This window comes from Episyrphus balteatus, chromosome 4, assembly GCF_945859705.1.
Source record: "Episyrphus balteatus chromosome 4, idEpiBalt1.1, whole genome shotgun sequence".
In the NCBI taxonomy this organism is placed as follows: Eukaryota; Metazoa; Arthropoda; class Insecta; order Diptera; family Syrphidae; genus Episyrphus; species Episyrphus balteatus.
In genome coordinates this window covers 64604628-64618718 of record NC_079137.1, presented here as the reverse complement: position 1 = coordinate 64618718, position 14091 = coordinate 64604628, and the positions used below count along the sequence as shown (strand labels likewise).

General features: G+C 28.5%; 1 protein-coding gene across 1 annotated transcript in view; it reads left to right on the top strand.

Moving 5' to 3' along the window:
* LOC129918464 (cysteine-rich motor neuron 1 protein) overlaps positions 1 to 12145 on the top strand; it is a 66357-nt gene extending 54212 nt beyond the window's left edge. Inside the window, exon 6 of the mRNA XM_055999045.1 lies at positions 11743 to 12145. Within this exon, the coding sequence (XP_055855020.1) occupies positions 11743 to 11761 (19 nt within the window). The 3' untranslated portion in view covers positions 11762 to 12145. The remainder of the gene's footprint in view (positions 1 to 11742) is intronic.
* The last annotated feature ends 1946 nt before the right edge of the window (positions 12146 to 14091 follow it).

The following is a 14091-nucleotide window of genomic DNA, read 5'->3' as shown; positions in this document are numbered from 1 at the left end:
TCCTTGGTTTATCTAAAATTTAAACGCAAATAAACTCAAATAAATTTGATTTTGCTCATAAAAATGTGATTAGAAGTGAAACTTTGAATATTAATTTCAGGTATATTAAGCTTCAATAATAAATCCTCAGTTTAATCTTATCACCCATAGTTAAAAAATAGCGGCGAATTTTCTAAAAAAACTGTAAAAATGTCTATTTTGATACCTAGCTTTTCTAAATTAATCTCAAATGTAAGAACACATTTTTCTAACAAAGTAAGCTTAATTTTTCTCTAGAGAATTGAATGAGGTTTTAAAATTTATTATTAAATTTTCTGAAGGTTAAGATATTGATAGTCAAATTCAAAAGTATGGGTTTTGGTTAGTAGTCTAAAAATCGTAGGAGTTTGAAACAAAAAGAATCTTAAAGCCAAATAAATAACCTTTCTAAAAATAATAATCATTTCATGAAAAAAAATTTCCCACTGTTTTATTAGAAAAGTAGAAAAAAAAACAATTTTGAAAATTTTGGTTTTTGAACAGTTCCAACGATTAAGCTATTTTACCGTTAGAAATAAAACATTTTGTCATAAAATTCTAAAACAAGAAGAATGTAGCTTTCACATGCTTTTTGTTTTGGGATGGTAGGTACGATCATTTTTTACTGAGAAACAGCCTAACAAAAATCACTAAAAAAATCACGATTTTTTTTTTGTTCCCTTCATTTTTTGGGCTAGTGTATCTTTTATGGTTTTTTAGAATTTAAGAAGTAAATATACACCCACTTTAAAAAATATTTAATGAAAACAAAATTTAATTTTTTTTAGATTAAAAGCAAACCCAACAAACTGTTCTCTACACAGAGAAAAATAGACCACATAAAATAGAACAAAAACAATAAGATTTCTCTATGGTTTTCATCCAAGAAGGAAACCTTATTAAAACAATCGGGTTTTCTTTATTGTTTTAAAATCTGCAAAAAAATAAAAAAAATGATGACCAGGCTGGGAATCGAACTGGAGACTTCAAATCATTAGTCGCCCACCTTACCACCTGAACCAACCTGCCATGAAAATATTCTAGTGCTAAGTTGCAAAAAAAAAATCAACTTTTCAGTGAAATTTTAATAAGATTTTCTCTATAAAAATAATAAGAAATCTCCTTAAAAAAACCTTATTAATCGTTGATTTTAATAAGATTTCCTTATGAAATGTATGGACGGTAAAACAATATGGCAATCTGTTAGTTTTTAGCGGGTCATATTTTTCTCTGTGTAGTTTAATTAGGCTCTATATTTTTGCGAGTCACTGTGGCGTATGTGTAATATTTTCTTTTGCTCTAAAAGTGATTTATAAAAGAAAAAAAAAGTTCTCAGACCATATCAGAGATTATACGTATTAACATCTGTCGACAAAGTGTAACTTTTGCCAACTTTTTCTAAAGAAACTCCCATATAGCCTACCCAGCCAATATATCTCTGTCTAGATATATGTACTAGGGTTGTCCTTATTTGAGACATGCAGTTGGATTTCCGGTATCTGGTTGGAAATACTGAAAAAATGTACCCTAATTTTTTTTAAATTTTTATTTGACTCCCTTCAATTCCCGGATTCAACGTGAAATTTTCATGTAAAACACGTTATTCCCTTGGATTTTGTTAGGTAATGTTCTAATTTTATATGGGGTTTTCCGGATTGGAAAGGCAGTTGAAATAAAAATTTCCAAAAATTAAAGAATTTTTTCTTCGCTACTTAGAACTAATTGATGTATGTACATCCCCAGTGAAATTTGGCAAAATGCAATATTAGGACCACCACATAATGTGGTCTTTACATATCCATAATTGTTTTTTTGTTTTTTTTTTTTCGTAAGTGTATGGATATGCGGCATTATCTATTAACTCCAGAATCATAATTTCTTTTCCATTAAAATAGTCGTTGAGCGTCACAGAAAAAAAATGTATATTAATTGAAATTAAGTGAAATTGCCATATTAACTACTAAAATAGTTATTATGACTACCAAAATAGTAAACATTACAACTTTTTTTTTTCAAATCTTAGACTACCATATAGTCGAAAGAACAATTTTTAATATTCAATTTTGGTAGACGATAGGACAATCGCGGTAGTCAATATAACAATAATTTGGTTGTTATACAATATGAAAACGAAAATATAAACTGAAATTAAAAATTTCAGTAATAAATATGAAAAATTCTTTGATCGTCAACTTGGTTGTCAATATGAGAAAATTATTATCAATCTGAAAATTGTAAGTAATATTGACTAAGTTAATTTTTCTTATTGCCTACTTCAGTTGTCCTCTCAACTACCACATTAATCATATTGACTATCAAGGTTGTAATATTTACTTCAACAACTGTGATATTGACTATGGAGTTGTAGAAAAAATGTCAATTATCAAATTGACTTCTAAAAATTTTTTATTGACTATTGTGGTTGTTAATTGACTATTATAATAGTTAAATTGACTACCAATATGGGTTTTATTGATTCTCCGTAGAAAACTGTAGATCTACAGTCTACAGATCAGAGCTTGAATTCTCTGTTGACGCACTATCAATCTAAACCTATAAACTGAGGGAAAAAACGCAACGTAAAATGTAAAATGTTCAACGTTGATTTAATGTTGAAAAAATTAACAAGAAACTTCTTCAAAATAAATTTTTTTATTTTTGTCGGACTTCAGCTTTTGTTGCATTTTATCACTCTAATTTTCAACAGTGAGATAGCACGTTGTTAAAGCATTCGCCTAGTAACCCAAGAGTTGTAGGTTCGATCCCCAACAGCTGCCCATATTTTCAATTTTTTTAATAAATTGATGCTTTTTTTTAAGTTGAAACAACTTTGATTAAAAGATGTTTTATAACGGTTAACCACTTTAAACTAACGATGTTTTACTTTGATTTTAAAATTTTCGTCTTCAACGCAAAATCATTCCGAAAAATAGATGAATGGCTTTCGTTGATTTTAAGTTGTTTTTTCCCTCAGTGTATCAGAACATATTTTATGTCCTATCGATAGCGTTTGAAAGGAATCGGAACATGTGTAGTTTTTAAGACCTGATAAGCATCAGCTACAGTCATTATTATGCAAACTGCAGAGACTTCTCCAAACTCCAGATAAGGTAGATGAACTTAATTAACAATTATGTTTTTTTTTTTTTAAACTTGCCGCTATACCTTTAAATTAGGCTTTAACCTTTTTGGGATACTTTGTGGTAGTTTTTCAATTATATTGTCCATAGTTCCTGAATTCACTTTAACAACTCGTTTTAATCTTTAAGACGGTTATCCTATAGGATGCATGTCATGTTTCAGTAACTGCGCATAAGCTTTTCACTAAATTTGAACCTAGTCTTTTTTCAGGTCACTTCATACATAATCAAACAAGAAAAGTCTTTAATCATTTTCAAAATAACCCATCACTCATATTTTCGGGAACATCTTCTTGTTACACATGAATAAAAACTTTGATCTAAAATTCTGGAAAATTTAGACCTAAAAATAGAAAGATACTGTGTTTTTTTTGAAGTTATACTTCTTATGGGAGGGTGGGTATGAAAATTTACTTTTTGACAAGAATGTCAAAGGGATTATGACGCGATCACCCTGGGTAGCAGGGCTGTCGTTTCACCTTTAGAGTAGGCAGTACTTTAGTATTTAAAAATGCAGTACGCCGCAGTACAGCAAACATAAAACACACAACACGTTGCAAGTTACATGTTTCATGTGGCAAGTTGCATGTGGCAAGTTGTATGTGGCAAGTTGCGTGTAACAAGTTGTATGTAGCAAGCTGCATGTGGCAAGTTGCATGTGGCAAGTTGCATGTGGTAATTTCCATGTGGCAAGTTGCCAGGGTTGCAAAAAGCTCACATTTCAGCTCAGGTCACAGCTCAGCTCAAATTTGAAATTCAGCTTATTTGAGCTGAGCTGAAAGTGAGCTGAGCTGAAAGTGAGCGCCCCCAACTTTCAACACCTGTATCTCGGAATTTTGAAGAAAATGAAAAAAATGTTTTTGATGTCAAAAGGTAGCGGGGACTCTTACCTACATTTGGGTGCAACTCTCGTCCTTGTAGGACCACGCGTTCTCAAACTGGGAGAACTTAAAAGTAAAAAAAAAAATAGGCACGATTCTGAAAAAAAAGGCATGATAAATCTGACAATGTGCAAAGCGTAGGCCCATGACACAAGCTATCATTTGGCATCACTCCCAAAAATTGCCCTCAAGCGGTTTAGCTTCCAGGAGCGTTCAAAGATTCGGGGATTTTTCGAAAAAAAATTTACCCCAACTTTCAAACGCGATTTTCTCGGAATTTTGAAAAAAGTCGAAAAACCGGATTGTACCGGAATTTTTTTTATGATAAAAAAGAAATATTTTACTAAAAAAATAAAAATATATCTACTATTAAAAAAATCAAGAAAAAAGATCACGAAAAATTATCTGTTTTATTTATAAAAATATCCATGTGTTAAAATAATTCCATTAATTACAAGCTAGAACCAAACATCTTAAGCTATGGTGTTTTATAAAAGCTTAAAATATCTTCATATTTCATTATGCTTTCCAAATAAAAATCAATGTATCCTCTCACCCATCACAGCTCAGCTCACTTTACCTCACTTTCAGCTCAGCTCATGAGCTGAGCTATGGTACATAGCTCAAAAGTCAGCTAGCTCAAAATTTGTGCTGAGCTGTGACCTGTGAGCTGAGCTCAGCTCACTTTTGAGCTTTGTAGCAACCTTGCAAGTTCTATATTGTTACTACTAGTGCTGAAGCACACACAATTCTCATAAAATTGCCATATGGCACATTTTATGCGCAATTCATTTACTTTCGTTAAGCATATAAGGTACGTTCTGAACCGCACAACATGAGTAAATTTCACAGAATAAATTGAAAACTACATGGACGCAAGGTGGATGAAAGAATTAATTTATTGTTCACTTGATAAAAATGTAAGAAAACGAATTGTGGATTAATTAATTTAATAATAGAAATTAAAAATATCAAATGAAATTCATTTACATATACTGAATGAGAAGTATAACTTCAGTCGCGTGTACATGTGTACACACACTCTTTTTTGGTACTACACTTTCGTTTTTCTCCAAAAATTGTCTTCTTTTGTCTTTTAATTAAATGCAGGTATCTAAGAATAAAAATTTATAGATACCTACGTTACGTAGGCACATCTTGATTTTAAAGTCCCATTTTCCAAGTAAAAATATTAAAGTATATTGTCAATTTTAATTTTAAATTCGATCTCTTAAATAATATTACTTTAATATTTTTTACCAAGAAAAATGTATCTTTTTTCAAAAATCATCATTTTTTATCATAAAAATCCTCATCTCATGTGTAGGTAGTTAGGTAAATGTTATATATAACCTATTCTTAGAAGAATGAACACAGAAACGAAAAACAATGTTCTCTGGAAAATGATTTTCTAAATAAACTACCTCTACCCCCCTTTTTCAATTCATAACAACCGAAAAGCCAAAAACAAAGTGCGTATGTGTGTTAAATTTTTGATATTTTTCCACCACTTAAACAAGAAAACAGACTTCTTTTTTGTTGTTGTTGAAAAAATCGTTTCGTTTTATCATCTCAGTCTCAGGAACCATAATTTCTTCAAAAATGCGTCTACGCCTCCTGCGATCTAATACTTTGGTCTTTTTTATTAATATTAAGTTTTTTTTTAGAAGGGGACATACACGAAAAAACAAAGTAAAAAAAAACAACATTTCCTTTATGTGAAATAACACTCTGGAGATTTTTTGATCCTGGATGCCTTCTATTCCGACGGAGGCCGACAAAATGGCAAATAAGCTTACAACATCTTTTTTCTGTGCACTTGAAATATATAACGGTAATATAAAAACGACGCCATTACGCGCTTCTGATGGCAGAAATGAACACACGAATACAACAACAAGAACGGGAGAAAAAAAAGTAATAGTTATTGGCTTTAAGTGTATGACGACGACGACGACCAAAGACTTCGTTGTCCTTGATTGTTGAAAGCTTGATGGTTCTCGTCCCGTTTTCTGAAGTTTTTCATCTTTTTTCTTTACTTTTCTTGAGGCTAATTGGAAAATTCTTTAAAGTTCATGTAATCAGTGTTTTTGTTGCTGTTTTTTTGTTTTGTTTTGTTTATATCCCCATGCTTCTTTCTTTCTATATTGTTATAATTTTTTCTTCTTTTCAATTATATATTTGAGTCTTTTTTTTTATACAAAAAGAAAAAGTAAGAAAAGTAGCTAAAAATATATTTATATATGTAGTTAAATTGATGAGAGATATTCCCAAGAGTTTTTAATATAATTTCTTATTCTTTTGTGTTTCTTCTATATTTTTTTTTTCTCTCTTTCTTTTTTTTTTCATTTTCTTTTATTTTACTTGTAATTAATCACTAAGTAGGTTGTTCTTAGTGGGTCCTTAGAGAAGAGGACCAAGCAAAAAAAAATCCATTAAATATAGGGAATTCCCAGAAGTCTGAATGAAGGAGACAAATGACACTTGAGGAATGAACTGATTAAGCTTTGAAGCTTTCACTTAAAAGATAAACTTGAGAAAATACAACAACAACAAAAAAAAAAAATACTGAAACAACTTTGGTTTTGGAAACATTTTTGATACATATAACCTCGACTTGTTGATGGCAAAATAAGTGGCAATGATGGATTAATTTTTGAAATCACATTAAGTCTCATTCTATACTGGTAATAAAAAAAGAAGAACAAAGTGAAAGTAACCATGTAGGATGTAGGTATAGCAATATTGGTTTTGTAATGCTTCGTTGATGAAAATTTTTAGGCTAAGGTTGTCTAGACTAGACTAATAGGATGAATTCATTATAAACAAGATGATTGAAAGAGTCTAGTAAGAAGCATTTTTATAAGGGCATTGCTTCCATACTGTGCATTTAACAACTAAAACGATAAAAAAAACTGAATAGCATACTTGTTTTTGAGTCCCAAACCATTTAAAAAACGTTTTCAAATATTTAAAACCAAAATTTATATTTTTTAAATATTTCTAATATTGTTTTCTTTTTTTCATGAAAACCTTATAACCACTTTCAACATTTTTTTTCAAGTACGTGCAACCCAGTCATGAATGTAATGTTTTAGTACCAAAATAAATGGAAAAGGTTGTTTTTCTGATCCATAGATTCTGATTTGAAAATATGTATCGAAAATTTGGTCGAACTTTGAAAGTAAGAAAATATTTTTTAAACTGTTATCAACAGTATCTGCCGTTGTTTTCATGATTTCAGATTTTATCGTAAGCAACTTTTCCGATTCAACCAAAATTTCTTATACAAAAGCTTTAAAGTAACACTTTTGTCAAAATAAATAAAAATTTCCAAAAAAGAGTTTGCGATTTTTTTTTATTCAAATTATTTATCAAAAAATTGAGAATGCAACAATAACCACATATTTTGAAATTTAACTTCTTTGATATTGATTGATATTTATTTTTGATAGCATAAGATTTTTTTTTAATTTTTGCAAGGTTGCAAAAAAACAATTTTTTTCTTATAAAATGATTTTCAAATTTTTGTTTTATAAAAATTTTTTTTTTAAGAAATTAAATGGCATTTTCTGTTTCGGGGCCAGAATCATTTAAAAAACTTATTTGTAACTAAAAAAATTATTATTAGGTATTTTTTAAGTTCTTATTAAATTTTTTTTACAAATTATATTTAAAAAATACTTATGCTTTTTTAAATAGTATTTCATTCAAGAATGCAGCATAACTGGGTCTAATAATTCTGCTTCTTAAGTTTAATAAGTTTATAGAATTTTTTAAAACTTAATTGATATTAAAATTAAGCAAATATGAAACACTTCAAATTCATTTATCAAAGACTAAAATGAATTTGAGCTCCAAATAATATTCAATCTGCATTTTAAATCGTTTGATTCGTTTTTAAAAAAATAAAAAAAATTTATTTTATGTTGTATTTTGTTATTGCTTATTAACGAATAGTTAAAACAAAAAGTAAAAAAAATTAAAACCCTGTTGTAGAAAATTTGATATTTCCAAAAAAAAAAAAAAGATTAGTTATAATTTTTTGAAACATCTCAAAATGTATAGTTTTTAAAAATTTTGATTTTAATTTTAATGAAGGCAACATTAGGATAAAACTATACAATACGCCCCAGTTTACAAAACGCCCCACCAGTCTCGTACGCACACAAGTGTTGTTAAGCAAACAAAACGAATACTGTTCAAACTAATTTAAGTTGCTCGTCAATTGTATTATTGAGTTTTAGTATTCTGTGTGTCCTGAAAAGAAAAAAACTGCAAAACAAAAATTTGGCACCAAAACATATTGCGGAGAGCGCAGACAAAATTTCATTTTTTCGGAAAGTATAAAGACCATATCAAATTGATACGTATATTTAGAAAGTTAAAAAAATGGGCTTCTTAGTTCTTTTTTGGTAATTCCTTGAAATCAGTTTGGGTTGCTATATTTTTGCATGTGCGTATTGCACTTCGAAATTTACAAAACGCCCCAGTACAGTGAGTGTAATACGCCCCAGTAAATTATGAGGTAAAATACTCATTAACATTTTTTTTTAATTTCCTATATGCTTAAGAATTGCATGAAATTACATAAGGACGACACTGCGGCCATTATGGTGAAAAACGAAAATTATTACAAGACCGTTTTTAAAGAAGTTTAGTTCTCAGCGCACATCTTGCCATATGGCGTTGCATGAGTTTTTTACCGTATACATATCAGATTGCAACATTTGCGGCCGCAAAGCATCACAAAATGCTATATTCCAAAATCAAATAATTTAATTTTTCCAATTTAATACATTTGTATCTACTTTTTCCTTAGGGGCGTTTTGTCACTGGTGTGAGGCGCTTTAAACAGCAAATGAGGTACAAAATGCCCCACTTGAACTTTTTTTAAACGATTTATGTATAATATATGCTAACATATTTTAGTACAAAAAATGAATATGCCAAAAGTAAGAAAAAAGACTATACTTTTTATATTTAACAAAAAAAACTATTATTTTCCTTTATTTTTTTGGTTTTATTGAAGATTCAAAAAAAGTGGGGCGTATTGTATAGATTTACCCTAATATTTTTGCATTAAAATAATCGTTAAGATTAAAGCAGTCATTTTGGAGTTATTCAGAAATTAAAAAAAAATTGTTCGACGTGAGGTACCGTTAAAAATAATTTTTCAAAAAAAAAAAAATCTTTAAAATACCCTTAAAAGATATCTAACCCTCTGCCGAAAAAAATATTTTTTTAAATTTCACCTAAACCCATCGAATGATACGTTAAAAGAAAAGTCTTCTCAAACTCTATTAAGCCTTTTAAGGGCCATTTTGTTCACTATTGCTCAACTTGAAGCAAACTCTCAAGTTAACAAACTTGAGAGTTGACTCAAACTCGAGAGTTAAAACAAAAGTTGAGAATCTATTTTGTTCACTATTTTTTTCTTAACTCTCGAGTTTATAAAACAAAAGATGGCTATTTTTCAGTTTTAAAAATATCCCTAGGATATTTGTGATAACTGAAACAAATACTGCCAGTTCAATGTCATTTATATTTTGTGCATTTTTTGTTGAAATTTGTTTTAACAATAATTTAAAATCGGCATCTAACTTTATTTTGCTTTATTTTAACTCGAATTTTAAGCAAATAATTTCTTTTTGCGAAAGTTTGAATGTGCCGTTTGACAACAAAAATTCTGAAGTTATATGTATATGTGTGAATACAAAACGGCGGGAAATGTTAACGATTCATTTGATGAATTATAATTATCTTAACTAGTGTTTTGATATTAAATGTAAAGTACAACCATGAGTGATGTTCACCTAGATTTTAATTATTTGATTGCTTAATAAATCTCTCAAGTTCTACGAGCCATTTCAGTTCATTATTTAACAACCATTTTGCCCATAAATAATTTTTTTTACCACGATAAATTGCTTAAAACAAAAATTTATAATAAAACATGAAATTTTTCTATGAAAAACCTCAAGTTTGCTTCATAACTTCTACTTTTCCGGAAGTTGAGAAAACTGGAAGTTGATAAATAAACTCTCGAGTTAAAAATCGAAAGTTAAAAACGTCAACTTTAAGTGAACAAAAGCAAATTCGAAAGTTGAAGATAAAAATCCTCAAGTTATGTTCAACTTTTAGTGAACAAAGTCGCCCTAAGTTATTTTATCATTTAAGGTAAAAATTCAAAAAATAGTTTTTGAGAACATTTTTTTTTTTTTCTAAAATTGATATTGACAGGTATCTACCATTATATAAGGTTAAAGAAAAAACTTTTTATCTTAAAACAGTTCCACATGTTATCTTCTGAAGGTTGTAGTAAAATAATTTCACATTAAGAGGGAATTAAAACCACAGAATTTTGTTGGCATTTCTTACCACCTATGGGGAACAAATTCTTCTTGATTCCATAGAACCAGTTCCCATATTTCTAAAAATATATCCAAGTACTCAAGGGATTTTGATGAAATATTTAACTTACAAGGTTCTTACTAGCTGTAGTATAAAAAATTTCAAAAATTAATTTTTGCATAAAACCTTTAAATAGAAGAAAAGTATTAACTTATCTGTATTCATTCAAGTATTTTCATAAAAGAAATCAATATTTTCTCTATCCGGTTTCATGTTCAACAAATTTCCCCATCAAGAACTCAAGTTCAACCAAACTCTTAAGGACTAATATAATTAATGGTTTGGTTATTATAATTTTTTCCATCGGACTGACTTCCAATCCAAAACAAGACGTAAGGAATTCAACTTAAGAATACCAAGAAATTAAACAAAAATTCATGCAACCATTTATTCAACTTTTCTTTTCCCTCGAACTCTGTCCGTCTTCGATAAACCTTAAAAAACCTAGACTTATATACGACCTTAACATCGGATAGGATGTACGTTTTACAAAAACCCCAAATGATTTATTAACCTCGCGTGGTTAACTTTTTTCTTTCCATTCCAAATCGAAAGTCCAAAAAACCCAGTGAAACGAGACAAGTGCTTGGAAATTCGCTCGAACTGCCATTGTTTTTTCCCTATTCATACTCGTAGCTTGTACCATTACCCAATCCAAAAACGATTCTTTTTTCCAAGAGGAGGCTGATATAATTTACATTTAAAAGGACTTATTTCGTCGACGTTTTAAATTATATAGCAATCGCCCGTGTGTCTTGCACAGGTGAAAAAGCTATGTGCGGGAGGACGAAACAAAGTTTCGTGTATTAAGTTCGAAAGGAATGAAATATTATTTGGGTTTTAATTTTTGAACAAGGAGATTAGTCTGAAAATTTATTTGAGGTCATACAGCCCATTCTTTTATTTATACAGTCAGGTAAAATCCACCGAGAGATAAAGGGAATGACAGCGACTAAGACAATACGCTGTCGTCGTCTAGACTCTCCAGAGGATTAACATTGAGATATTTTAAAATTTTAAACGAAACAATGCTGATGGTAGTTTTTGTTTCAAGTAAATATTTTCATTTGCCTTGAGGGATAATTCAATTTGAAGTTATTTAATTAATTTATTCTGAAGAAGTGCTGTCCAAAGGATCAAGTTGGAATCCCTAAGGGTTCATGCGAAAAAGAAAATTTTAATTATACACAAAATTGACAGGAAGGACATTTGTTATTATTTTTAGAATGCTACAAAATGATTAAACAAATTTATTTTTCAAGGAAATTTCTATTTTGTTTTAATTTCAGGTCCTTAGGAGTCCACTAAAAAATTAAAAGACACAAAAGCTAAGATCAAATACGATGTTCATTCAGCAGCAGGGAAATAACTACATCAAAATATCCCTCCTTCCTTATATACAAATAAATATCGAAATATAAGAAGATATACTAACAGCAACAACAAAAAGGACACAAAAAGGATAAAAAACAATTTTTTTTCGTTTAAAGATGAATTAACATCTCTAAAAAATAAAATAAAATAATTATTATTTTTTATTTTTTCAACAAAATAAAAAAGTTTCATTTCGAAAACTAAAACAAAAACAAATCTGTAAACATTTAGCATTAAAAATTATAAATAAATGCATACCCCATATAAATGTTTTAATTTAATTTTTTCGGCTTTGTATAAAAAAAAAAGTGTACTAAAAAAAATATAATTATAAGAATGAGATACAATAATATATATTAATAAATTAGTAAAACCAAAAAAAAAAAAAAAAACGTATATGATGTAAAGAAAAACAAAAATAAAACAACATACAAGAAAATTTATAAATTTTAAATAAATTGACAAAAAAAAACAAAAGATAAATAAAAATATTAACGAATAGAAAAAATAAAGAATAATTTTAATGTAATTGATTTTCTAAATGTCTAACTAAGAGCATAATGTTAAAAATTTAAATAAATAAATATAATAAAAAATAATGTACATATATACATATACATATATTGCAGACTACAAAATATTGATTATAAAAAATACATTTTAAGGAGCTAAATTTTAATGAGAAAAAAAAAAACAAAATTGTTGACTTTTATTTTGGTTGGATTGGATGATTTTTATGATTAATGTACATATCTTTAAAATTATGACTGGTAAGTAATATTTATTTGATTTTAGTTTTTTACTTGATATTTTCTTAAAAACAAAGTACTACAACATTTTCGACATTGAAATTTTAAATCAATTTTCGGGATACACGCACGGAGAAAACATGACGCCAAGGATAACTTAACTTCTAGTACCTATATTTAATCATAATTAAGCTAAATATACCAGAAATTAAGTTATCACTGCGTTATTTTTTCTCTGTGCGGGTCTTATATAAATGAAATTTTAAAAAATTAAAGAAAAAACTGACCCAAATAAAATTAAAGAAAAAAACCGGTGATCACAAAAATTAAAATTTCTGGAACGGACAGGGAATGGTAAAGGGTAAATTATAACCTGATTTATAAGTAAGTTAATTTTTTCTTTTTTGAACATCATTTAAAATTTTGGCAAACTAACATGAAAAATCGATCGGGAAAATAAATTTGTTCGGCGATAGAATTTTTAATTTTTGTTTTCGAAAAAATAACGCATACACCACAGTGACCCATAAATAATTTAATTTGTCAGTTAAATGACCTGTGTAGTGAAATTCATCCTAAAATACATCTAAATCGAGTAAAGTCGAAGCGTCCAATATAGTTAATTTATAGGTTCTTAAAATTTAAAATTAACAACAATTTGAAAAGGCTGCCCAAATAATAATTTAAAAAAAAAATTGATTTAATGAAGGATTAAAAACATTTTTGTCTACTCTTCAAGTAGAAATAATGTCTTGCTGACTAAATACAACGACAATAAATACTAAAACATTATTAAATATTTGAACAACATTGGATACAACGAACGTTTCGACCGAAAGTAAAAGTTTTGTAAATATTTTTATTTGGACAATAACAACTAACTTCAAAAGTCCAAAAAATCGCGAAATTTAAGGTTCAACTGGAAGAAGTTAAATTGTACCTAACCGAAAAACCAACGTTTTAAATAATGTTAATAAACGTTAAAAATGTACTGTTTATATAAAGAGCGTTGATCGTTAGCAAAATGTTACAGTAGTTTGGAATATAGGTGAAAATCTTCTATTCGACATTAAAGCAAAGATTTAAAAGAATTTTAAAATATTGACATTTTGTAAACAACTATTTTTGATGCTTCGTACCCAGTTCGAGCACTAAACGCTCTTTACCCTCTGTCGGCACACGAGTGCGAATTTGGCAGGACAAAAATTAAATGTGGTCACAAAAAAGTGTCTTTATAAGGGTGAAAATACATTTTTTTGAATTGTGAATACAATATTCGAATTCCTCGGAGTATTCTACATCAATTTCATTTATGATTCTTTATAAAATAGTGAGACCGAAAAAAGTTCTATCGACATGAAAAAGTATAAACCAAATTCGCAAAAAAGAGGTGTGCTTACAGAGGGTTAATAAAAATCACATTTTCACCGTTTATTAAAGTTAATAAGATTTTTAAGAAGCATTTTAATAAAATATACTTCTGTCACAAACAAAACAAAATTATAGGCGAGTAAA